Genomic DNA, 27,082 nt, shown 5'->3' on the forward strand with positions numbered 1-27,082 from the left:
AAGAATTCCAAGATAAGAGCAACATTCCCCCAGATCCATTAGGTGGACATATCTAAAATGGTGTACACAAAAATGGTGTCAAAATGGTGTACACAAAAATGGTGTCAGATGATGAAATATGTGATGCAGTAACTGCACAGCCAAACCACTGTTTTCCTATATAATAAGCTGTGTGTGTAGAATTATGGGTTTCACTTTAAAAGATGGAAAAAAATGTTTGAACCAGTATTCTTATTTTAATGTTTTTCCTTCAGCATGAACCAGTATTCTTATTTTAATGTTTTTCCTTCAGCATATCTAAATACTGAATGGCAAAAGGGAGCAAATTCTGAAGATGCATTTTTTAAAAAATTCTCAATATCTTGCCTTTAACCACTAAAAATGTTTTATTGAACTGATATTTCATGGAATTGTTAGATAGACTGCTGCTGTGACAAATTCTACACGTAACATTATTCAAGAGGAGAATTTATTTTTCCACACTTGTACGCCATGCAGGTGAAATATGAATGTCTTTGCAGTTTAGTTTATTTCAAATACTTCCAGTACATGTGATCAAGATAATTCATTAAAAAATAATCAGAGTAGATCATTGAACATAGATTTGCTGATTTAAGATTAATCCCAGCATCAAGACTGCCCATTATTAAAACATTGCTGCATAAAATGGCATTTACAAATTTGTATAACATTTCTTTGTGACAATATATTCAAACTATTTCCTTGCTCGGATAATTCACACAATAAATGAGAGAGGTTCACAATTTATTAACTGAATTGTGCACTTGTCAATCCTTTAATGTTTCGTCTTTCTAAGCATTATTATCTCAGACTTGAAACCAACTGCATTTGATAATGATGCAGAGAAAAATAATGTTTCGTTTAACTCTTCATCTCTCACCCCCAAAGACTGTCTTTATGGATCTGCACTTCCTCTTCAACATAACAGAGGGGAAAATGGTTCTTCAAATTATATATTTGACCTGGTCCTGAAGGCTCAAATCTATATTCTATTCCAAATGACCTCATCCTTATTGATGCTACCACAGACATGTTTATTTTGGATCAGTTTTTCCAAATTTTAAAACTATTAAAATTAAGTACAATTGATAAAAGTATACAAGATTATCTACACAATCCACTTACTCCCTGAAAAAGCACTTGTGTAAATGATGTTAAAATGATCTTGATGACACTATTGTAGGGTGCACAGGACTAACTAGAGCAGCATATTAATATATGTTTAGTTTCACACATTGAAACATCACATTATACTTTAGTGCACACAATAGGGTCACCATTTTCTATTACACATGCAGCCAAGTCATTGCGCTTCTTCCTTGAATAAAATCCTATAAAAACTGGACAAATAGGCATGCGTTGTAAACACTGAACTTTCTTCACCAAGTTCATTCCTATTGGAAAGTCGTAGGTTTTCATATCTATGGATGTGTCACAATTTGCAAGTGCCCCTTCTTTCCACTGTACAAGTCCACGTTCCTCCTTTGTACCTAATCAAGAAATACATGTTTCACAAAACATTGTAAATTAATATATAATGCAAATGTATTGTGATTTTACTACTCAAAAAAACCAAGATAGTTCATAACAGATAGAACGTGATGAATGGCGGAGCAGGCTCGAAGGGCCAAAAGTCCTCCTCCTGCTCCTATCTTCTATGTATCTATATAGTGAAAGCAAAGAACAAAGAACAATACAGCACAGAACAGGGCTGTCAGCCCTCCAAGCCTGTACCGATCATGATACCACCCTTGGCCAAAACCCTCAGCACTTCCTAGTGCCGTATCCCTCTATACCCATCCTATCCATGTATTTGTCAAGATGCCTTTTGAACGCCGTTAATGTATCTGCTTCCACAACCTCCCCTGGCAGCACGTTCCAGGCACGCACCACCCTCCGTCTAAAAAAAAACCTGCCTCACACATATTCTTTAAATCTTGCCCCATGAACATTAAACCTATGCCACCTAGTGACTGACTTCCTCTACCCTGGGAAAGTGTGTCTGCCCATCCACTATATCCATGTCTCTCAATCTTGTAGACCTCTTATCAACCTCCACCGTTCTAATGAAAACAGTCAGAGCCTATTCAGCCTCTCCGCATAGCTAACACACTCCAGACCAGGCAACATCCTGGTAAACCTGCTCTGCACCCTCTCCAAAGTCTTCTCATCCTCTGGTAGTGTGGCGGCCAGAATTGTGCGCAATATTCCAAGTGCAGCCTTACCAAGATCCGAAACAAATGTAACATGACTCGTCAGTTTTTATAGTTATGTCCCTTCCAATGAAGGCAAGCATTCCATATGCTTTCTTGATTACCTTGTCCGCTTGGGTTGTCACTTTCAAAGATCTGTGGAAGTGTACGCCCAGATCTCTGACTATCTATATTCTAAGTTTCACCATTTACTGTATATTTCCCCTCTTTTGTTAGACCTACCAAAATGTATTACCTCACATTTGTCCGGATGAAACACCATTTGCCATTTCTCTGCCCAAGTCTCCAACCTATCTATGTCCTGCTGTATCCTCTGACAATCCTTAACACTATCTGCACCTCCACTTACCTTGGGTGTCATCCACAAACTTACCAATCAGATCAGCTACATTTTCCTCCAAATTGTTTATGTATGCCACAAACAACCGAGGCCCCAGCAACGATCCCTGTGAAACTTCTAGGAGCATTGGTTTCCATGACTAGCAGAAAGTGGAAAATGATATTCTGCAAGGATTCATGCTGTTGTTCATCATATACATAAACGACTTGGATATAGAAATCCAGATATAGCTAATTAGGTGAGGATTGTACCATAATACAAGGGGCGCGATTCTCCACTCCCACGTCGGTTGGGAGAATTGCCTGGGCCGCCAACATTTCCGGGGACGCCGGTCCGACACCCTCCCGCGATTCTCCCAAGCGGCGGGAACGGCCCGGTCGAGTTTCGCGGGCCGCAGGCCGCAGAATCACCGGAGACACCGAAAATGGCGATTCGCCGGCAGCCCCGCTATTCTGAGGCCCGGATGGGCCGAGCGGCCAGGCCAGAACGGCGGGTTCCCCCTGGCGCGTCCACACCTGGTCGCTGAAGTCGTGGGCGGTGCGTGAATGCTGCGGGGGCGGCCTGGGGGGGGGATCCTGCACCGGGCTTCACCTGGAATGTGGGGTGGCCCGCGATCGGTGCCCACCGATCGTGGGGCCACCCTCTCTGAAGGAGGACCTCCTTCCTTCCGCGGCCCCGCAAGATCCGTCCCCCATGCGGGGCGGACTTAGAGAGGACGGCAACCACGCATACGCGGATGACGTCCGTTATGCGGAGCCGGCTGCGCCATCTATGCGGCGCCGCTTTTACGCGGGCGACAAGGCCTGGCGCGTGTAGATGACGCAGCCCCGATACTGGCCCATTGTCAGGGCCTGAATCGGTCGGGACCGGGGCCGTTCCGCGCCGTCGTGAACCTCGACGGCGTTCACGACGGCGCGGCCACTTCGGCGTGGGAGTGGAGAATCCCGCCCAAGAGGCTTGCAGGATGAGCAAATTTACCATTAAGGGCACGATCCCCCCAAAGAACGACCAAGTGTCATTTTGGGCGAGTTTGGCCGGGTGTGCCCTGCTGGCTTTTCTGTCGACATCCAGACCTGTATTTACCCACACGTCATTATTTGGAACCTTTTGGAGTTTCTCCCAGCCTAGCCCACACTTTAGAAAAGTCTCAGCAGCGTGAGAAAAGTCTCAGCAGTGTGGAGTTGAACTCACCGGTGAGCGCAGCTCCTCAGGGATTGGGGTGTCATTTTGAAAGGGTGCCCTGATCTCCAAGTAAGCTTCAGTGCACCCCCGCACCCACAAACAATGCCACCCTCCGCATACATGTGCATTACCCCCCACCTCCCAAGTGTGCACACCCCACTATGGAGTCACTGAGGACCCCCCTTTCAGGATCCCCTGCACTCACCAAACTTTATTAAGCCCCTTCATACTCCCTCCTTTCATGAGCATGGTGCCCACAGGCCCCAACCCTTGGCAGTGCCAACCTGATGCCTAAGCATCCTGACACTGCCAGTCCAGCATCTATGAAGTGTGCCCTGAGGTGATATGCCTGTGCACAGTTCTGCATATAGTTAGTAATGCAACCTCCAACCAGCTGGTGGCGATAGAGATCCATCACATGACTCAACACACCCAGCAATTGGCATGATGACATACAAGTATTCAGTCGCACTAAAGAGTAGCTCCAGGAGAATTCCCCGAATTCATTTAGTAGCAATCGTCTGTATAGTAATTCTTTAGTTAGGGCAGCATGATAGCACAGTGGTTAGCACAATTGCTTCACAGCTCCAGGGTCCCAAGTTCGATTCCCAGCTTGGGTCACTGTCCGTGCGGAGTTTACACGTCCTCCGGTGTGTGCGTGGGTTTCCTCCAGGTGCTCCAGTTTCCTCACACAGTCCAATGATGTGCAGGTTAGGTGGATCGGCCATGCTAAAATTGCTCAGTGTCCAAAAAGGTTAGATGGGGATACTGGATTACAGGGATAGGGTGGAGGCTTGGTAAGATGCTCTTTCCAAGAGCCGGTGCAGACTCGACGGGCCGAATGGCCTCCTTCTGCACTGTAAATCCTATGGTTCTCTTTTTCACGGGTTTATTAATAAATCATCTTTATGTTCTGTGTACATCATTACAACGACTACATCACAGAACCCAACACCCCCAGCACCACAGAGTGCGGGTGGAGGCAGGCATTAGTGCAAAGGTTGAAATAGTATTTCGGTGATGAACAGGACAAGGTGAACTGAAAAGGCTACAGAGAAAGGAAAAAGTAATGGGATTAGAGTAAATATGCCAAATTGAAGAGCCGACACAGGCTTCGCTGTGTCAAGTGGCTTCTAGCATTTTAAGTAATCTAATCCGACAGTGATAGAATATATATTATTCCAGCACACTCCTTCCAGAGAATACCTTATAATGAACATTACAGAACTCTCAAGTCAGCTGCCTAGATGTGCTGGCCAAGTTATCTTGCTTTTTCATCCCCTCCCTCCAACAAAAAAGTCAAAAATAAGCATTAATTTAACCGACAACCTGCACATTCTCCCAGTGCCTATTTGGGTTTCACCTCCACAACCCAAAGATGTGCAGGTTATGTGGATTGGCCACACCAAATTGGAAAAAAATAATTGGGTACTCTAAATTTAAAAAATCCGGCGGATTGGAAATTAGCAAACGTGACACCACAGTTTAAAAAAGAGGTAGCAGAAAGCGGGTAATTACAGGCCAGTGAGCTTAACTTCGGTAGTAGGGAAGATGCTGGAATCTATCATCAAGGAAGAAATAGCGAGGCATCTGGATGGAAATTGTCCCATTGGGCAGACGCAGCATGGGTTCATAAAGGGCAGGTCGTGCCTAACTAATTTAGTGGAATTTTGTGAGGACATTAACAGTGCGGTAGATAACGGGGAGCCAATGGATGTGGTATATCTGGATTTCCAGAAAGCCTTTGACAAGGTGCCACACAAAAGGTTGCTGCATAAGATAAACATACATGGCATTAAGGGGAAAGTAGTAGCATGGATAGAGGATTGGTTAATTAATAGAAAGCAAAGAGTGGGGATTAATGGGTGTTTCTCTGGTAGGCAATCAGTAGCTGGTGGTGTCCCTCAGGGATCAGTGTTGGGCCCACAACTGTTCACAATTTACATAGATGATTTGGAGTTGGGGACCAAGGGCAATGTGTCCAAGTTTGCAGACGACACGAAGATAAGTGGTAAAACAAAAAGTGCAGAGGATACTGGAAGTCTGCAGAGGGATTTGGATAGGCTAAGTGAATGGGCTAGGGTCGGGCAGATGGAATACAATGTTGACAAATGTGAGGTTATCAATTTTGGTAGGAATAACAGCAAAAGGGATTATTATTTAAATGATAAAATATTAAAACATGCTGCTGTGCAGAGAGACCTGGGTGTGCTAATGCATGACTCGCAAAACGTTGGTTTATAGGTGCAACAGGTGATTAAGAAAGCAAATGGAATTTTGTCCTTCATTGCTAGAGGGATGGAGTTTAAGACTAGGGAGGTTATACTGCAATTGTATAAGGTATTAGTGAGGCCACACCTGGAGTATTGTGTTCAGTTTTGGTAGTTTCAGCACTGGAGGGTGTGCAGAGGAGATTCACTAGGTTAATCCCAGAGCTGAAGGGGTTGGATTACGAGGAGATGTTGCGTAGACTGGGACTGTACTCGTTGGAATTTAGAAGGATGAGGGGGGATCTTATAGAAACATAAGATTATGAAGGGAATAGATGGGATAGATGCGGGCAGGTTGTTTCCACTGGCGGGTGAAAGCAGAACTAGGGGGCATAGCCTCAAAATAAGGGGAAGTAGATTTAGGACCGAGGTTAAGAGGAACTTCTTCACCCAAAGGGTTGTGAATCTATGGAATTCCTTGCCCAGTGAAGCAGCTCCTTCATTAAATGTTTTTAAGATAAAGATAGATAGTTTTTTGAAGAGTAAAGGGATTAAGGGTTATGGTGTTCGGGCCGGAAAGTAGAGCTGAGTCCACAAAAGATCAGCCATGATCTCATTGAATGGTGGAGCAGGTTTGAGGGGCCAGATTGCCTACTCCTGCTCCTAGTTCTTATGTTCTTATGTTCTAAATTTAACTTGCAACCTACATTATTCATCTTTTACCAGCGAACCATCTTTTGATGGTTGCAGGTCAGGAAATCATTTATTTCCATCTGTACTTCACACAAGTCTAGTTCCTTATTATTCAATTATATTCCCATGTTCTTATGTTCTAAATTTAACTTGCAACCTACATTATTCATCCTTTACCAGCGAACCATCTTTTGATGGTTGCAGGTCAGGAAATCATTTATTTCCATCTGTACTTCACACAAGTCTAGTTCCTTATTATTCAATTATATTCCCAAATAATTTTAGCAGGATAAAAATTACATTAGCTTTTGGACAAATGTCTGTTCCACGTTTCATTTCTGAAGGAATATCTTGCAAAAAAAAAAAAAAAATCTAATATTCTCAGATTTGAATAAAGTAGTTATCGAATAGCATTGTCCCTGCAGTTGATTGTTCTTTAAAATACATCCAATGTTGGAAATTGAATGGGAAAATACTTTTAGATGAGGGTGGTTGATGAGAGGGTGGTTGAGGAGACAATTGAGCTCCACATGAATGCTCATGTACACAAGTCAAACTAAATCCTACGTAAAGCAGGACTCAAAAATCCAATACTGCAGGAAGATGTACTTTGCTCTGCCTCTTAGCCCACCTCCCACTCCATACCCATCATCCACCCCATATCCATCACAACTCCAAGTCCTGAACCATCCTGAAGGTTTCAATCACCACTCAACTCAAACAGAACAGCTTTTTTTCATACAGCTACATTTGAAATGTTAAATTTGATTCAATTAAATGTGAAAATAAATATACCTGGAATAGTATTATCCAAGATGAAAGCAAGGCAACCTCCAACAAACATTTCTGTTGTCAACAACACAGTCAGAATTTGATTAATTTCTGGAATACCTGCAAGAGAAGGAAGTTCATGTTGTTCCGATCTTAAAATCATATAAGTAAGGATTTGTGTCGCACCACTACCACCTTCAACGTTCACTTGCTCCACTATCAACACAATGGCAGCAGTGTGTACCATCTACAACAGGCACTGCAGGGACTCACCTTGGCCCTGTGACAGGACCTCCAAAATTCATTCACCAAGGACAGGACAAGGATACCAGACGCATGGGAACAAACCATTTGAAAGTTCCCCTCCAAGCCACACACCATCCTGACCTGGAACAACATTGCCCTAGAAATAGTGCCGGATCAGGCAAAGATTTTTGAACTCCCTTCCTAACATCATTGTGGGTATACCGACAATAAGTGGACTTCAGGAAAGCGGCTCACCACATGGAGGACAATTAAGGATGGGCAATAAATGCTGGCCTGGGCAACAAGATCTTTAATTTATTCTTTCACAGAGTCTGGGCAATGTCTTAAAATTAAGCAATGAAGAAAGAGAAAAAAAAAAAGAGACGTTTTCACTTAATAGAACTGGTTGAATGCTGTAGATGAGGTCCCAGAGACCATGGCAGGATTTTTGGAGGCTGGTGGTACAGAATCCAATTAGTGTTGGTTGCCTATTTGTGGTGTAGTGTATGTTTGGGACGCACATTTGATCCTGACAACAGGATCACAGTCCTAAAGTTTAACTAACTTGAGGCTCAAAACTAGGAAAAATATATTTTTGTTATTCTGGATATAGTGTAGCCTTGTCTTTTATTTTTGTAATGCAGAGCCATTACACAATTACACTTATAATACACTTATAAATGCTTTATCTTCACATGGGTTATCAGGTTGTGGATTAGAGGACAGAGTGTGCTGCAGGATGACGCCAATGGTATGGGTTCAATCCCCATGCCAGCTGTAGTATTTTATGGGACCATTCCTCCTCGCCTTGCTCCATGCCTAATGTGGAGTGGTGCCTCGAGCTGTAAAACCATTTGTTCTCTCTAATAGACAGAGATGCCTATGATCCTTCAGGGACTATGGGCTGTGAAAGTATTACTGAGTACAAACCCATAAAGCGAGTTCTCAAGTGTATACAACTTGCTCTATGGTCATTAAGGAATCATATGCCTTTACTTATTAGGGTAGCACTCTGGATCTTGCCCCTTACAATTACATATAACACACAATCATCAGTTCCAGTAGGTTGCTTACCTGTATTAATAACAGTAGGGTTTGCATCCAAATAATTTGGCAGCGTTAAACCAAAAAACATAGAGAACCCCAAGACAAAGAGATTGCGGGAAGAATTCATGTCTACAAACTGAAGATTGGAAAGCCCAACAGCAGTGATCATTCCTGAAAAATAAAAGACAGCAGCTTAAATTAACAAAATGATACTGCCAACAATTTTTTTTTAAACCCATCTAAAACACAGCACAATTATTGCTAAAACGCAGCACCAATTTTTGCTCTTAATTTTTTAATTAATTAAGTGTTAATTAATTTCCACCAAATTGGTTTTGTAAAGGAATTTATAGAATAATGGACAGTGTGGTGGTCATTAACAGTGTGATTCTATTACAAAAGATGTTACAGAAATAAAGGCTTAAAAAAAAAAAACTTTGGCTGCATTTACCATAAATCCAACGATGTATGATGTTTTCTTTGAAATTTAATGAGTGGGTCCATGGGGATTATGATATGTTCATTGCAACATCATCACACTAATCAGAAACCTTAAAATGCTTCTTCCACCAAAGACACAGCAGATAAGGAGTTTCATTCTCCCCAGATAAGGAGTTTCATTCTCTCCAGACGTTTAAAAGCAGTACAACGGTTACTTTATATTTTAATTATTTATTTATGTAACACAACACACCCACATAATATCATGATATTGATAAAGAAGCATACCTCCCTATCTGGCTGATGAGGTTTATACGGTGTGCACTTTTCACTGCCTGCATTGCTGCAGAGAGTGTGACATTTCATTCGGAAATACCATTTAATATCAAAGCATTATAAAATTGGGAGTCTGTCTGCCTTTGCACAACTCAAAGCATGATATCGGAAACTCTAGATTGCAACATCATACTTTGTGAAAATGGCCACAACCTTTCTTACGGCTGCAATTTAGCAGGTGACTATGGACAGTGCTTGATTTGGTGGTAAATATCTAGTTAAACATGAACTAGATAAGGGTAAGCATCTCACTGTTTAAGGATCAACCAGTGTTTGAGGAATTTGAATTTGAATCTTTGGATTGTTGACCTCAAAAGAGTGAACAAAGGCTTTTTTGAGCTCAATTTGGGATAGAGATAAGATTGAATGAATATTGGCAACTATATTGCATTGTGTGATCTGAATCCCAGAAGTGTTAATTAGATCTGGGTGAGTGAGAGAGAAATATCTGAAGGACCAGAAAGCATCCGAAACAGTTGAAATATCATAGTTGAAAGTTTTTAATGCAGCCTAAGTGTTGTATTTGTGCCAGCTTCCATGCCCACTTCCTAGCCCATCTGAGAACCAACCTCCCAGACATTATCCTACAGAGGCCAACGAGAATACTCATTTCTGAAAGACCTTCACTCCAACTAAAAGTATTAACTCAACCAAGATGACATCATGGCTGAATTATAAATTCAATTTTTCTCATTGCAGCTGTATTTAACCTTTGCGTGTGTGATCATGTGAGAGACGAGTGATTAAAACATTGCATTTGAACATCCAGTCCAAGTGTCTGGTAATAAATAACCTTCTCCCAAGTTTTAAAAATCACTAAAAGTTCCTGCTAGGATTTAATTTCAAATTGAGAAAAATCATGGTCGGGAAATACACACATCTTACACACAGACATCCCAATTACAGACTGGAAGTGTCCACAAATCCTAGCCATAATAATACTGTTCATATAGAACAGTCCATATGAAACAGACGAAGTTTCAAGTGTGATACTTCAACTTACCAAACAAAGTGCAAAACATGCCTCCAAGAATGGGATCTGGGAGTGAAGCAAACAGTGCTGTAAATTTCCCGACTGTCCCCAAGACCAACATAATAACAGCTCCATACTGCACTACGCGCCTACTACCAACCTTGAGAAACAGAATAATATTATTTAGAAAAGTTAAACCAACAGTGCGATTCCTTGTTTCATTGAGCTTAATTACAAGAATGGAAGTAGTTCTGTGAAAAACCATTGAAGGCACTGAAACCTCAATTTGATGCACCAACCGTTCTGATGAGAAATCTTTTTAGTTTTGTCTTAATGGAAATATTAATAATTGATATATTGCAAATAATTTGCTTATTGGAACAAAATGTTGAATTGAAAACAGTGGTTGTGCTTTTATTTATTTATTTAAAAAGAAAAAAAATTGAGTACCCAATTCATTTTTTCCAAATAAGGGGCAATTTAGCATGGCCAATCCGCCTCGGCTGCACATCCTTGGGTTGTGGGGGGTGAAACCCACGCAAACACGGGGAGAATATGCAAACTCCACATAGACAGAGCCGGGATCGAACCTGGGACCTCAGCGCCGTGAGGCAGCAGGGCTAACCCACTGCGCCACCGTGCTGCCCCGTGGTTGTGCTTTTAAAGGGTCAAAATTTCAACTGTGCCTCAGTAAGTTTGTTTGAAAAGCTCTAGTGAATCCAATAATATTGAGCAGCTTCACAAAATGTTGTTAATGGCAGTGCGCCTAATGTTAAGAAAAATATTTATACGAGATGGCAAAACCACGTTCAGCTGCGGATTAATGAAATGCTTACATTTTGATGGTAATCGGAGAACTTTGATCAAGTGGGGGAAAAAATAAACGTCAGATAGGTTTACCTGTTTGTTTTGTTGCTATCTTTACTTGCTATAAATATGGCAGTCAATAAGGTTCCCCTTCTTTTATATAGATATTTATATGATATGCTTTCAGAGTCGCCAGGTATCAAATGATACCGCCACAAGGTTCAACCGAGTATAGATCAAAGAGCCAAACAACCAGTTAGTTAGTTCAAGATCAATGGTACTTTATTTACACACAAGGCTAACTTACACATGCAACATAAACACTACGAGCTAAACTTCACCTAACAACTATGACAACCTGTACTTAACTTCAGGCACCCTGTTTAGGTCAGAGGAACAGAGGCCTTTGTTCAAATATGGATTGGCTGGATCTGGAGAAGTAACAGCGGTTCGGCTAGGATCATCCGTCTGGTAGCGAGCGTTGAACTTGAACTTGCTTTTGGTGGTGCTGCGATTGAGGATGGACGTTGCCGGAGCGCCAGGTCCAAAAGAGGTCGAACACATGGTAGTGTCTCTCTTTATCCTTGGGGAGTTTTGCACTCTTTTGGGCGGTCCCAAGGTTTGGACTCAATTAATTGGGCAGTTCTCGATCACTGCCTTCGATCGGAGCCAATAAAGGGGCGGGTGCCTTGATGGCTGGCATGTCCTAAGCGGTCATTGACCCTGCTGCTTATGCTTCCTGAGTAAAGGGAGTAGCGCCGAAATGTCTGGGCTTGTATCGGTTACCCGAGTATCAATCCTTTGTCTGACAAAGATGGGCTATTAAATGCTAATCGGTTGGGGGTTTCAATGCTGTCTGGATTCTCTGCTCACGAATATAAATGCAGGCTCTATGCCTGCCTGAATCTTACATTGTCCATATTTCCCTTTGGGCTTTGCGAACGTCCATGTTTCTTCTTGTAAGTGGCCATCCCAGGTGGCTACAGTTGTGCAATCTTATTCACATTCTAATCAAAAATTAGAACAAAATTGATTGAACAAACTAAAGGTTTTTGTAGAATTGGTGATCAAATCGCAAAAGGTTGAATACGAGGGGTGGGATTCTCCCGTACCTGGCGGGACGGGGGGTCCCGGCGGGACGGAGTGGCGTAGAATCCTTCACACCTTCAGGGGCTAAGCCGGCGCTGGAGTGGTTTGCGCTCTGCCGGCCGGCGTAGAAGGCCTTTGGCGCCGCGCCAGCCGGGGCCGAAGGGACTCCACCGGACGGCGCGGGTCCGCGCATGCGCGGGAGTATCAGCAGCTGCTGACGTCATCCCCGCGCATGCGCGGGGGGGTTCACCTTCGCGCCGGCCACCGCGGAGGCCTACACGGCCGGCGCGTAGAAAAGAGTGCCCCGCTGCACAGGCCCGCCCGCGGATTGGTGGGCCCCGATCTCGGGCCAGGCACCGTGGAGGCACCCCCCCGGGACCAGATCGCCCCGCGACCCCCCGCAGGACCCCGGAGCCCGCTCGCGTCACCATGTCCCGCTGGTAAGGGACATAGTCCAATTTACGCTGGCGGGACCTGCATAGAACGAGCGGGACTTCGGTCCATCGCGGGTCGGAGAATCGCCATGGGGGCTACTGCGAGTGGCTGCCGACCGGCACGGTGCGATTCCGGCCCCCGCCAAATCTCCGGCGCCAGGGAATTCTGCAGCTGGCGGGAACAGGTTTCACGCCGCCCCCCTGGCGATTCTCCGACCCGGCAGGGGGTCAGAGAATCCCGCCCATGATTTTAGTCTCAATATTCCATGCAGAATTCTCACAAATATGAAAATCTTTGTTATTTGAAATTTTGTAGTTTATTTAGTAATCCAATTGGTGATGATTAAACAGTTGCTATAATATTTAAGTAGTTGTTACCATAGCCACCAACTATTTTCAGCCCTCAATGCTCATTGAAGATTCCTACTTCTAAAAATGATCAAAGCTTTGTCCAGTGCTGCTAAAAGGCAACTATTGATCTTTTTCTACAATGTGATCAATAGAAAAAGTACAACATACTCACAAAAGAAAGAATTGTCAACTTGCATCATGAAGTCACTATATATAAATATATATAAAAATATACAGAAAAGCATAAAAAATAAATACATTTATCAGTTTCATGAATTCACCAGAGTGAATCGTTCTAGTTATCAGATTGTTGTCAAGGTAACTTGACACACTGGCTGGATTCTGGATGCACCTATAACACGATTTCATAAATCTAAACCCCATCCAATTGGTATTTTTAATAAAAATGAAAATATTTTGACAATTAATTACATTGTATGAAATTTATGTTTACTGCAGGATATTCTTTTCAGTCTGGTTTGCTTCAAGTATAGGGGTGGCTCACAGACCCCATTTTCTAATAGTAGGCCCATCTCTCTTTTCCTATCTCAACCCTCCCCCCACCCCATCTTGACAAGTGTGTCCCTATAACCACAGACCTCAGCACCACAGCCCCCATCCTCCTCACAGGGTCTCTTCTCCTGTTCCCACAAAATCCCCTTATAATCACCACTCTCTCCCAAGCTCCTGTCTGTTCTTACTGGGACTGAATGCTAACCCAGAAGTGGCCACTACCCCCAGTGGCATTGCATTGACCAGAGAGATGCCAGTCATCTGATTATCTAGCAGCTCGAAGGTGGGACTTCGTACCCAGATTGGGGTGAAGTCTCATGCCGCGCCACTTAACACCCGAGTACTGAATGCTCCAGCAGGCTGCCTCATAGCCAGAGGAAGCTTCAACAGCTGGTCAGTAAACTCTGCCACCTATTAAATCGTGCCCTTTGTTATGGAACTTAACCACGCGCCTGCCCTTACCTCAGGTTGCAATCAGGATTATTGTTGTCTTTAATTGGTTTGTGGATTTCTGTAGCTAAAAGTTATGAAATGATCAAGATGGTCATTCGAAGTATGTTTTACAGTTTAATGCATCTGGGTACAACTTAACCCAGTGTTTTTCAATCATTTTTTCCGGGACCCATTTTTACCAACTGGCCAACCTTCGGGACCCATGCCAGCCGACCTTCAGAACCCACGCCGGCCGACCTTCGGGACCCACCATTTTCTTACTTGGTTTGCTGCTGACAAAATGGAGGAATCGCAATTGCGCCCAAAGCGCGCAATGCCAAAGTTCGGGGGCCGTGACCGGCTCTCTCAAGCAGGATGATTTTTTTTTTTTTTTAAATCTTCTGCGTCTCCGATTGCGCAAATGGTCTTCAGCCGTAGCAGCTCAATATTGAATTATAATATTGATATTCAATATTTATTTATTGTAAATTGTAACAATGTTGTTGCATGGCACGTTTAATCAAAGAGACCAAAACCCATGTCATTGTCAGACTCTTCAGATTCTTCCTGTTCCTTTTTCTTCCTTTTTCTCTTCAGCAGCAACAGGGGCAGCAGTGGAAACAACTGCTGCAGCAGCTGGGGCACTGCTACCAGCACCAACGTTGCAGATCAGACTATTGACGTCAATATTAGCCAATGCCTTGGCAAACAGACTAGGCCAGAAAGGCTCAATGGTTACATCAGCTGTTTTAATCAGGGCATTGAGTTTGTCTTCGGTGATAGTGACCTCGTCGTTGTGAAGGATGAGCACACTGTAGATACAGGCGAGTTCCCAGGTGGAGGCCATGGCGCTGGATCTCTGTGGGTCGGTCCGATGGTGCTAATCGCCGGGGGGAAACTCGGCCTTCGCTTCATTCAGAAGAACCGAGCACTTCCGCACCGGGCAGAGTGCTCAGCAACTGGCTTTTAACTATGCCGGCTGCGAGCGGCCCTTTTATCATATGAAAAATGAGACTGCACTGCGCATGCGTACCCGCTCATCAGTGCACATGCGCAAAACTCTGCGCATGTGCACCGATGAACAGGCACGTACGCGCAGTGGGTCTCATTTTTTTTTTTATATGGTAAAAAGGCCCCTCGCCGCCGGCATAGTTAAAAGCCACCTGCTGCGGCTGTTGCGCACGAATTTGCGCAATCGGGAGCGCTGCGAGGGACGGCTCCGCGACCCTCCCGACACACATCCACGACCCACCCATGGGACACACCCCCGACTTTGAAGATCACAGATTTAACTGACTGCCATGTTTAGCCTCAGCTGGAGTTTACGAGATTTATATATTTTTGCTCAACTTTGCCAACACATTGTGGAACAATGCAGATGGAAGATAATGATAAGAAGTAGGATAATAGGTCAGGATGAAGGATATTTTGGCACCTGGTTATTTTGACAGGAACTATTTCACTTAAGATGCGAGGGGTGGGTTTTGTCAGACGATAATGAGTCATCTTGGGCACTTTACATGATTAGAGATTGCAAAGATCTTAATCTTTTTTTCACTATTAATACAATTATGAAAGAGAGAAAATAAAAAGGTTTGATGAAGGTTATGTCCCTACACAGAGGATGAGTGGAACAATGATGTTTATTTAAGGTGTATAATTGCTACTTTTTGGGGGACTTTTGCCAGTTTCTTAGAAATAACTTTGGAGCAGGGGAGAGGGCTTGCCAGGAAAATAGGAAACACATGCCATTGGAATGGTGTTCTAATGTGTTTTCATCTCCTTCGGCTGGTTGGTCAGGAAATCAGGAGGGCAATTAAAGCCACTGGGAGACAAAATTCAGAAGGATTGAGTGGAACCCTTCTTTCCCAACAGGAGCAGTTTCATGCTGTGCCTCCCACCCAACAGGTAAATTTAAGATAAGCAGCAGAAGAAACTGCCTCAGTGAAACAGAGGAGCTATGAATGGGTTACTCCTTTTTATATGTTAGGGCAGCACGGTAGCACAGTGGCTAACACTGTGGCTTCACAATGCCAGGGTCCCAGGTTCGATTCCCCGCTGGGTCACTGTTTGTGCGGAGTCTGCACGTTCTCCCCATCTCTGCGCGGGTTTCCTCTGGGTGCTCCGGTTTCCTCCCACAGTCCAAAGACGTGCAGGTTAGGTGGATTGGCCATGCTAAATTGCCTTTAGTGTCCAAAAAGCTTAGGAGAAGTTATTGGGTTACGGGGATAGGGGGGAGTTAGGGCTTAAGTGGGTCGGTGCAGACTCGATGTGCCGAATGGCCTCCTTCTGCACTATGTTCTATGAATGTTTTGATCTGTTGCACTAAAGAGCTGCAGCCATGGCCATCTGAAAAACTGCTTTGCAAAGCACACCTTCAGCCATATAACTGCCAACTGCGTGGAAGATCCGTCATCTGGTTAGTACTTCACACAACCACAGCTGCTTTTCTCAGTCTTCAGAGCAACTCAGGAGCAAATTATACAACACCTCTACGAAGGATATAGGAAATTGGGCTTTCCACTGTAACATGCTCTTGCTGCAGTTCCAGCAATACCAACTGCCTTCCCCACATCCTCCAGAGGAAGCAGGGATGGCCACAAAAAGTACAAGTCAAAGGCAGTAAGACTTCAGTGTCAATAAGCAGATGACCCGCTCTCCTGCCAAGTGCAAGCACCAATGCCTCAAGCTCTCAAGGCAGGCCCAAGCCCTGGTTAGATGCTCAAGCATGCTACATTACCTTTAGGCAGAAATCCTTCCTCTGAAAAAAAATGGCTCTCATCCGACCTATCCTTCCCAATGGTGTACCACACAAGTAGCAAATAATAAAATAAAAATCACAATCAATTGACATGGATTTAAAAAAAAGGTACTTTTGTAATCCCCAGGACCCCGATATTTGGGCTGGATGATGTAGAACCATTTCCTGTTCCAAGTAATCCTGCAATGATGCAAGATATTCCTTCAGTGAAGATCCCTCTGGAAGGCAAAAGGAGTACTTCAGGTTACAATCATTTTCATACACAGAAGTAGTGGAAAATTATTCCCCCTCTTTTACAAACAGAATTTGGTAACATATTAGTAACACACAAAAGGGAATAGCCCATTCAGCCTCTCGAACCTGCTCCATCATTCAACTATGGTGTGGAGATGCCGATGTTGGACTGGGGTGGGCACAGTACAAGTCTTAAAACACCAGGTTAAAGTCCAACAGGTTTATTTGGAATCACTAGATTTCAAAGTGCAGCTCATTCATCCTGGATTGTTTGCAAGTCGTTCAGTTTGCTGCAAGGCACATGTCACCGTTATTGGATTTTTCATGATTATCAGAAACCATCTCTTCAGTGGTTATCCTTTGTCAGAAAGTATCTATCCTTGATGGAAAGCGTAAAGCTGTGGCATCGGAGAGTAGAATAATCTTTGTCACAAGTAGACTTACATTAACACTGCAATGAATTTACTGTGAAAAGTCCCTAGTCGCCACATTCTGGCACCTGTTCGGGTACACAGGGGGAGAATTCAGAATGTCCAATTTACCTAACAGCACATCTTTTGGAACTTGTGGGAGGAAACCGGAGCACCCGGAGGAAACCCACACAGACACAGGGAGAACGTGCAGACTCCGCAAACAGTGACTCAAGCCGGGAATCGAACCTGGGACCCTGGCGCTGTGAAGCAACAGTGCTAACCACGGTGTCCGAGTATGTAAGCACCATGGCTAGTTTCAGCGTAAGCCTTAAACACACATCTGCAGGATTGACTGAGTGGTCACAGACCAATTGTGTTGAGGAATGAAATCGCTTCCTGGTTCGTGGCATGGTCATGAGTGCGCATTTGAAACTTAGCACCGGGGGGGGATCCAGCAATGCACAGAATCCCTTGGCTCTCAGCACGACTGTCCACAATAGTTCAGTGACGTATGTACTGGTTGGCTCTCTGGAAGAGTGATCTGTCACGACCTTGATGCAGTGATGTGTAGCAGATTGAGAAATGCCCCACTTATCTCCATGTGGGCCCCTGGAATGAGCCTGTGGGCTAGAGATTCAGGACCCCCTCACCTCCTCTGCCATCATGGTGCACAACTTGGAGGTACAAATCTTTGCTGACACTATCGCAATGATGGGTTGTCTATATATCCTGGCCACTGGCTACCTTCAACTCAATGCTGACTTCTGCTTTTTCTCCTTTATGTCTTGCTCCGGCTTCTCCATCGCAATATTGCCCATGTGAGTGAGTAGGAGGTTGGTGCTGGTCGAGTCCACGTCCTCACTACCTCTTCCGCCACCCCTTCATCAGGTTCACCTCCTCCAGATGTATAATGCCCATAGCTCTTGAACTCTGCAGTTCTAACTGAGTCAACAAGCTGCTTTGACAGTTCTTGGCCCACCCTCCTCTCAGTCCTCTTTTTGTGAGCCCGTCCAGGGGCATGATCTCATCGAGGAGACTATGATCCCAGGTCATTGACTACCCAACTCCTCTTAAGAAAATCAAAAGTTTTTACTGCATAGCTGCAGAGTGCAGCAATGCCAACTGCTGCTACCCCATTGCCACCCTTCATACTCATGCGCGCATCATTAAATCAGGAGGATCCTGTGAAATAGCGTTTTATTGCCTCATTAACAAGCTCAAGTATTTTTCAATTGCTCGTTTCAAAAATGTAAGTGGCTTACTATCTGCCATTAGTAAAATTCACGCCCGGCACTATAATGTCAGGAGCCCCCGGTCTTCCAATCTTATGCCCCCCTGCCCCATTGCTGTGGCCATTATATTTTGCACTTTGAAAAATTGTTAGCCAGAAAACTGCTCCATATTGGTTCTAACATCTATTCAAAAAAACAGTGTTCACAGAATCTACTTTGGAAAGAAGCTTCACCTGTTCAAAGCATGGATAGGTGGAGGTGGAGCCCCAGCCAATCTAGCACAGGCATAATAATCACCTATAGATTCAATGATACCAGCCAGTGTTGCACTGAACATTCCCAGCACTCCAGCTGCTGTGACTGTTGGTAAACCCCACTGACCTGCAAAGAATCAAACCGTCTTCAGAAGAGCATTTTAAAAATATTATTTCCACCTTTAATAAAAAGATTGCATTCCAGGTTACTGCCGTTTATGTTTAACTTTAACAACATTAATATGAAAAAGAAAAAGCAACAGCTCATGCTTAATCATACACTTATTATTTTAACCTCACCTATCAAAACATAAAACAAGAGCGTAATATCAGCAGCCCATTTTACAGCATACACAATGTGGACTTTGGAATTCAATAGAATATAAAATAAAGCATGCTGTCAATTTGTCTATCGGTCAATGGTGTGGACCAAGTTCACCCAGTGTTCTGCTTTGAAAAAGAGTTATTATGCACATCAGGTGGCTGGACAGCTGGTTTGTGATGCAGAGCGAGGCCATCCATGGGTTCAATTCCCATACCGGCTGAGGTTATTCAGAAAGGTTCGCCTTCTCAACCTTGCCCCTTGCCAAAAGGTGTGGTGATCCTCAGTCATCACTAGTCAGCTGTCCCCCTCAAAGGGGAAAGCAGCCTATGGCTGCCTGAGGCTGTATGTTCCTTACCTGCATATTGAACAAAATATTGCATAAACCATTCATTTCCATTTTCCATGGCACTTACATGGATATGGCATGCGAAACCAAGGCGCTGTTGACATTATTTCACCTCTGGCATCGGTTCGTGCTTTGAATCCATACAGATTAGGATTTTTTGGAAATACATCAGTGAGAGTTAAAAGATAGCAAATTAGCCAGACAATCATAATAGCCATTATAATCTAGAAAAGAAAGCAGAGACAATTACTAAAGGAGGAGTCCTCACTCTGGATTCATTATACAGGAGTTAATTAACAAAAAAGAACTACTCAATTGTCGTTTAGATACACCAGAGTGCATTTTAAACCAATTATATGGAATATTCCAAAACTGTCCAGTCTGATACTTATTTCATTAATTCTGGATTAAAATTTTGATTTCTATTGCTAGTCATGTGCATGGTTTTGTGATCTGTCTTTTCAATAAATCTCCAACACATTTCCTTGCTGTTAACAGTGCTAGGCATTTTAGCATAATTAGAATTAAATATTTTATTCATCTTCTCAGAAATCTAAATTTATATTTACATTTTTATCTTGAAGGAAACAGAGTGAGAGTTGAAATTGAAAACAGGAAGATCGGCATTTTTGTGCTCAAGCTAAAAGTTTGCTTGGTCCTAGGCATGCCAAAATTCTGGCTCGTTGTATTCAGTTTGATGGAATCAGTGGGCTAGAATATACTGTAGCTGGCAAATAGATTACAATATAACTTAAAGACTTCATTTTGACATTTAAAATTTCCATAAGATTTTGCACTAGGGAGTGTGGAAGATAAAAATAGTGCAGGACCCTTGAAAAGGAATCTGGGATCTGTGTGAACATTGCAAGCAGCTGTGTAGCTCCTTAATCAGACTAGTGTTAAATGAACAGCAGAGTGTCTGAACTAGGTGCAAGTTTGAATTCATTATTTCATTTTATGTACTTGATTTGACAAAGAGGAAAAATTGGATTGAGAAAGAGAACAGAATTAAAAATAATGCATTTTAGACGTCAACCATTAAAACTTGAAGGAATGAACCTCCACATTTGTAACAGTAAATTTTTAAAGCGAGAGAGGTTGTTTTATCTGCTCCCACTTGGTCACTGCAATTTGCACATAATTACAGGTGTTCACAGTTCGCCTCACTTGTCTTGTATGATATTCTTTACGGTGAACCTCCACGATAGGAATTATTGATTTATCAATCTCTCAATCCCGAATTAATGGTCAATCTGAAAGAATATTTCAGTCAGAATAATGTAGGTGAATTGGACCAAGCTTGTAGTGCTGAAAAACTCAATCAGACCACCTTCATCGTTAAGCATGGGCTGTGACCATTTCAGTGTCCCAAACCTGATGCTTTGTGGTCTGGTCTGCTATCCATCAATTAAGAATGGCGCTGGGCCAACTGCAGTATCAGCGATTCTAGGAAACGGTCAGTGCCTACAAGGGTGCTGTCTTTGCAGGTCGGGGGGTACAAGTTGATGCCTCAAGATGGAAATATCCTCCGAAGACTTTAAATGCTAAAAAAATAAAATAAACTACGGTCACAACAGCCATAGTCATTGTGGAGGGGGCAGTCAGTTTGGACAATTAAGGGCTTTTTCCATGCTGACATCAAACTGGCTGACAGCAACTTGGAGGCAGCCTCCTAGCAGCAGGCTTATGGGCACAGAACTGAATGTTCTTTGCATATATTATGTCTTGAAATTATTTTTTAAGTAGCAGAGCAGTGAGTAAACATAATTGATAATAAAAGTAAAATAAAGGGGAAATCATATTGTTCGAGGAAGGAGGATATTGACAGAAACTTAAAGTGTGTAATTTAAGCTTCTTTTAAATTGTGTTGCTTGGATTTGCCCTTGTTTGTGGATGGTATAATTAAATACTTAACCTGATGGGATCCTCAATTTGAAGCATTTATTATGCAAACAATCCCATTTACCCATTATTTCAAGCTCTCAACTGTTAAGCAATCTTAGGTTAGGGAGTATCTAATTAGATTCATGTACCCTCTACTAAAATCAATTGATGCATATTCACAAATATCTTGAACAGTGGGCCATGCTGTAGGTTATCAATATCTACATAGATGACTTTGACTTCTGCATGGTGAACGTATGTTCACCAGGAACTATGTGCAACACGAGGAGCATTCTCTTACAATGAATAGAGAATGCTCTTTAAATCAAAGACAAAAGGTCAGCCTATCAAGATCACGTTTTAATTTGTTTCTCATGATAAGCAAGAAAACATTGTTGACCTGGTTTCTTTACTAGCTGTTATATGTCTGTTCAATAGTCATATGTAATGGCCTCCTTCTACAGTCATATGTAATGGCCTCCTGCTACAGCGCAACAGACCGGCACTGCAAAGAGTTCCACACCCGCTACTTGACCAAAGTGCCCCGCCGCCCACAATGCTGCCTCCGGACGTACCCTGCCATGAGGCCACCGATCTACCAGCAATCCTGCTGGCCCATGCGACCACCGCGATCCCGCCTATCCACGTGCAGGCGGCTCCTGATCCACCTCTGCGGCGATCAACAAGAATTCATCGCCCACCACAAAGACTAAATCTATAGACTGAACTCTTGTACATTGTGACTTCATCGCTTTAACCTCTGTAAATATTAAGTGCAGTCCACATCGAACCAATCAGCCTAACACACCAAATCCTACATTAACCCTTGCTATGTCAGGTACCCTAACATAACACTAGCCTCCTTCCATGACACCCTGCTTTCTTGCACATCATTTTTACGCTAGGCACGCCTTGTGGGTAAAGCAAGTTAGATGTGGAGAATCTCTCTAAAAGGGAAAGGGAGGTGAAAAAGCATCAATACATGAATACTACTGATCACTGCTGAGTATTACGCACATGCTAAGAAAGAATCTGCAAAGAAAGGTTATGTTTCCTAAAGTAAAATCTTATGATATATTGTTTGAGCAGATGAGCAGGAATTGGATGAGCTATTGAAGAACAGCTAATGCTAATGGAATTATCAGAGCACTAATCAAAGCCTTGAGGAGTCAGCATGTTGAAGAGAGATGGTGGTATACTAGCACGTCCTGCAGTAAGAATAATATTTGTAATATCTAATAGGGAACACAAATTTTTAACCTTGGCAAGGATATAAAACAGGTGACAGTGGATCATCTGGCAGTATACACCGACCATATTTATTTCCAAAAGGCAACTGAAAGGAAACTTGGCGTGTGATCTAATGGTCATTCTGCGCCTGAAAAGCAGCTTGCCCCACCGCAGCGTGGCAAATAAAAGCCAAGACCCCACTCCCAGGATCTACCCGGCTTCCAAGGCCTCGCAAGACCCAAAGCGATCTCACGAGACATTGCAATGTAAATCCCGCCCATTGCTGGAATGATCACGTTTTTGGTAAATCAGCATATTAAATAAGACAGATACTCTCACTCGCATGTGCATATTCCCGATGTATCTGAGGCATTGGGATTCATTCCCTTTGCCTCAGAGACCTAAGGCGAGCGCCGTTCAGCAGTGGTCCCCACAAACGTAGACCAGATGGAACATCACTCATGGGGGTCTCCCAGGGAAACAAGTGCCCAGCTGCACGCACATAATCGGGCCGGGGACCGTCCCATAGTCGGGTTGGTGTCAGGGTCGCTTCGGGAGTCTTGGCGATCAGGACGCCATTCCCCCGAGGCTCCTTATACAACGTGAGCTCCTGGAAACACTGCGAAATGCGCTCGCTATGGGACTTTGTTCCCAATTAATTGAATCACACCCCTACATGTTTAAGACATCAGCTAGTCAGCCTTTTGTAGCTTTAAAATACTGAAGTTAAAATTTCTTCCCATAGGATCAAACCAAAGTAAAGTAACACCTGGAACGGTTTTACACTGGTATCATGAGTGCAATCAGAAACAGTCAAATTGTGCACGATATTGCACAGCAACTGAATGAACTCCATTATACAGATATTTGATTTTCCAAATGGCACGTCAAATATGTTTTGAATAATGTGTCCCTCAAGACTTCTTTTTATAAGTCTGACAGTAAACAGCCCATTTGTTAAATTTCAGCCCAAATGCCTTTGTTAGCAGAGGATAATTAATCTTATTTGTTTTTGGGAAACCAACTAGAGACTTATTTACATAATGCAAATTGCCTATAAAGTAAAAGGTTTCAAAACTGATATGGGTACATCTATAGGAGCTAATAATCTAAAAATTGCATTCAAGAAGCACAAGTTTTTTATCTAAAATATTCAATCATCTATATTTTCTTTTAGATGTTTAACTGGAGGCAAAATCAAATTTATACATGGGAAAATAATTCAGAGTACTTGAGATTTTCTTCACAAGTGCTAGTCTTCAAAATGTACATCAACACCAAGGTCCATCCTCACCAATACCACTTGACTCCACTATTTGTTAAATTATCCAGGCTGCTCATCTGTCACCTTGTAGTGGATGAGTAGAAATGTTCTCAATCAAACATTAAAAAGACCGAAGCCATCATTTTGGTCCTGATTCCAACTCTGGTCCTTTACTATCGAATCCATCCCCTCTCCCCATCAGTGTGAGATTAAGTCAGTAGCTAGTTCACAAACTTGGTGTCACATTCAACCTCAAATGAGTTTCTGACCTCCGATTCATCACAAAACCACCTACTTCCACTTCTGTAGCATTGTGCTACCTCAGCTGCTTCTGCCCATCTGCCCCGAATCCACATTCAAGCCTTTTTTTTCTCCCCCAGATTTGATAGTCCAATCGTCTCTCCTCTGCAAACTTTAGAGGTCAACCAAAAATCTCTGCCCGTGTCTCAACTTGCAGCAAGTCCCATTCCCCCATCACACCTGTACTTAAAAAGGGACATCTAGATTTTAAAATTCACACCCTGGTTTTCAAATCCCTCCGTTGCCTTGCCGCTTCCTATCTCAGTAATTTTCTCCAGTCCCAGAAACCACAAGATATTTGTAATAATGGGACTAATAATGGGCTTTTGCGCATCTGATTTTTAATTGCTCCACTATTGGGAGTCATACCTCCCCAGTTTCCTGGGCCCAAGTTCTGGAATATGCTTTCTCCATCTTTCTACCTCTCTGCATTGCTTTCCGATGAAGCCAATTCTGACCACGGTTTTGATTATCTGACCCAAATGATTTTCCACGCACCTCATGGCATGTTAAGTGTTGGTGGAGGTGGTGTGCCATTGGCTGGCGGCAGCAGGGTTTTCCATTATACGCATCCCCGCCATCGGGAAACCCGCGGCGAGGGTTTGCCGTCAGCAGGACCAGAAGTTCCCACTGGTGAGAACAGCAGGAAAACTCCAGCTAATATCTCCTTAGGTGGCTTGGCGCCATACTTTATTACCTCGTGATCCTGCAAAGCTTCTTGGGAAGCTTTCTAAAGGCACGATACAAGTTGCTGATGATGCTTTCAGAGTGGAATGATAGAAGGTAAAATTGAAATTAGATGAAGGGTTACTCTTGGATTTGAGGGTTATGTTTACCGGAAACATTTTGAATATTTGTATCTTCACTGTTGTGCATCCTTTTCCGCGTTTAAAGCCAGGCATTAAAAAATTCACGTTGCGCAGGTACTGAGCGAACAGTACAATCAAAACAATTGTTCTAACAAAGGAGGAGAAAGAGAAAGTACATATTATATATATTTTTTAAAAATCAATGCTGATGTTACTTGTAAACATTAACTCAAGAACAAGCATTTTGTACTCCCAATAGAATATGACCAGCATTCAAAGCTATTTGCTTCAAAATGCACCAGTCTAACTTGCTCATAAGCTTCTCCGTTGGAGGGATGCTAATTAGCAATATAATTGCTGTTTTACACCAATAATCTGTCATGATGTATTAATCTTTCAAAGGAAAAAAAGAATTCCACATTTTATCACATCGAAGAACTGTGAAGGAGGGCATATCTGCATCTCAGTTTGTAAATTGTGATGGTCTGGGGAGTGTCTCGACACCTCTTCCACAAGATCCTCTGTCATGCACTGAGCCAATAGGTTTGCTGTCTGATAACATTTGAGACTGGGTGAGAAGAAATGCTGCTCTATTTCTACGATCAATTGTAAAGGCATCACAGTTTTCTATTTTCTGTTATGCAGTCAATTCATGGCATGGTTATATGCAGTTTCAGAGCATACTATTTTGCTTTAATTAACTTTTAGAGTAACATCTCTTGCTGTGCAAATATGACAGTGCATTTGATATAACCTCTAGATTCCCAACCTTTGGGGATGGCATCAGCCAATTTGAGTGCTAATCAGTGAAATTTCAAGATAGGAATGTTTATCTTCCTTGTTGAGAAACTACAGAATGGTGGGTGAAATTTTACAGTCCCCCTTCAATGGGTATGAAGACAGGGTGCACCTCGCCTACCACAAACTGTCCGCCATTTTAAAATTCTATGGCCACATGTCCCACCCCCAATGCGATATTAATTGCAGCGGAACAGGCCCTCGCCAGGTGGGTAGACCAGCAACATTTACTGCGCCAGCGGCTGTCAGGAAACCTGGGGGAAGGGCAGCTCCTTGGAGGGCCTCATATCAGAGGCACTCTCCCACTTGGTCATACCACCCCTTAAATCCTCCGTCCCCCTGGTCTCCCAACCCACTGTGGCTAGTCAGACAGGCCCAAACTAGGCCTCAGGCCCAGCAGCCATAATCTCCTCTTCGTTGGTGACTGCCTGTAGCTGACAGCCATCACTCAAAACCCTGGCACTGCCAGAACTAGAGAGCTGACAGCCAAATTGGGAGTTCACAAGACAGAACTTCCTCCCCAGAAGTCTCGACCTTGGGTGGGGCATCTGGGATCAGCATGCTTGCCTTCCCTTGTAGAAGCCCCACCATCAGAAAAATCCTGCCCAGTCATTTTTTAAAAATCATACGCTAATGATTTAGCTATCACAATTAATTCATTTGATCAAGGTAATCATTTATATGTAACTAAGTGAACAAATAGTGAACTTACAATACGGAAATGCCCCAATGTGATCCAGCTCTTTCCCCAGCTGCTTGGAACACAGACAATCCAATAAGGGAGACTGTAGGGGTGACAGTCAGTGGTCCAATGTAACCAAGCAGAGCTCCTGGAAGGCCCACAAAGCCAATCACTACTTCAACCAAACTGGATATTATAATTGCACCTTGTATCTGGAACATGGAGAGAAACAGCTTGGAGTAAAATAATATGGTACAGAAATAATAACTACTGCTTTACAAGAGTTTATGCACCATGGCACCATTATTCGCCATGATCAGTAATGTATACTTACAGCACAACATTGGAATTGATGAACTAAATGTATTTTAAAAATATAGTTCCTCTACTAGCACTTAATATAAGATGTGAGGTAGCATGGTGGCACAGTAGTTAGCACTGCTGCCTCAAC

The 27,082-nt window shown here is 43.2% G+C and overlaps 1 protein-coding gene across 4 annotated transcripts in view; it reads right to left on the bottom strand.

Annotated features, from left to right (window-relative positions):
* Positions 1-452: 452 nt before the first annotated feature.
* Positions 453-27,082, bottom strand: part of slc23a1 (solute carrier family 23 member 1) — a 138,798-nt gene continuing 112,168 nt past the window's right edge. For all 4 annotated transcript variants that reach the window (XM_072512213.1, XM_072512212.1, XM_072512215.1 and 1 more), the window contains exons 7-15: positions 26,662-26,843; positions 25,179-25,299; positions 19,732-19,888; positions 18,973-19,120; positions 16,973-17,078; positions 10,504-10,633; positions 8,751-8,894; positions 7,455-7,550; positions 453-1,511 (exon numbers count right to left, since the gene is read on the bottom strand). In XM_072512213.1, the coding sequence (XP_072368314.1) occupies positions 1,270-1,511; positions 7,455-7,550; positions 8,751-8,894; positions 10,504-10,633; positions 16,973-17,078; positions 18,973-19,120; positions 19,732-19,888; positions 25,179-25,299; positions 26,662-26,843 (1,326 nt within the window). In that variant the 3' untranslated portion in view covers positions 453-1,269. The remainder of the gene's footprint in view (positions 1,512-7,454; positions 7,551-8,750; positions 8,895-10,503; positions 10,634-16,972; positions 17,079-18,972; positions 19,121-19,731; positions 19,889-25,178; positions 25,300-26,661; positions 26,844-27,082) is intronic.

Source organism: Scyliorhinus torazame, chromosome 7, assembly GCF_047496885.1.
Source record: "Scyliorhinus torazame isolate Kashiwa2021f chromosome 7, sScyTor2.1, whole genome shotgun sequence".
Lineage (NCBI taxonomy): Eukaryota > Metazoa > Chordata > Chondrichthyes > Carcharhiniformes > Scyliorhinidae > Scyliorhinus > Scyliorhinus torazame.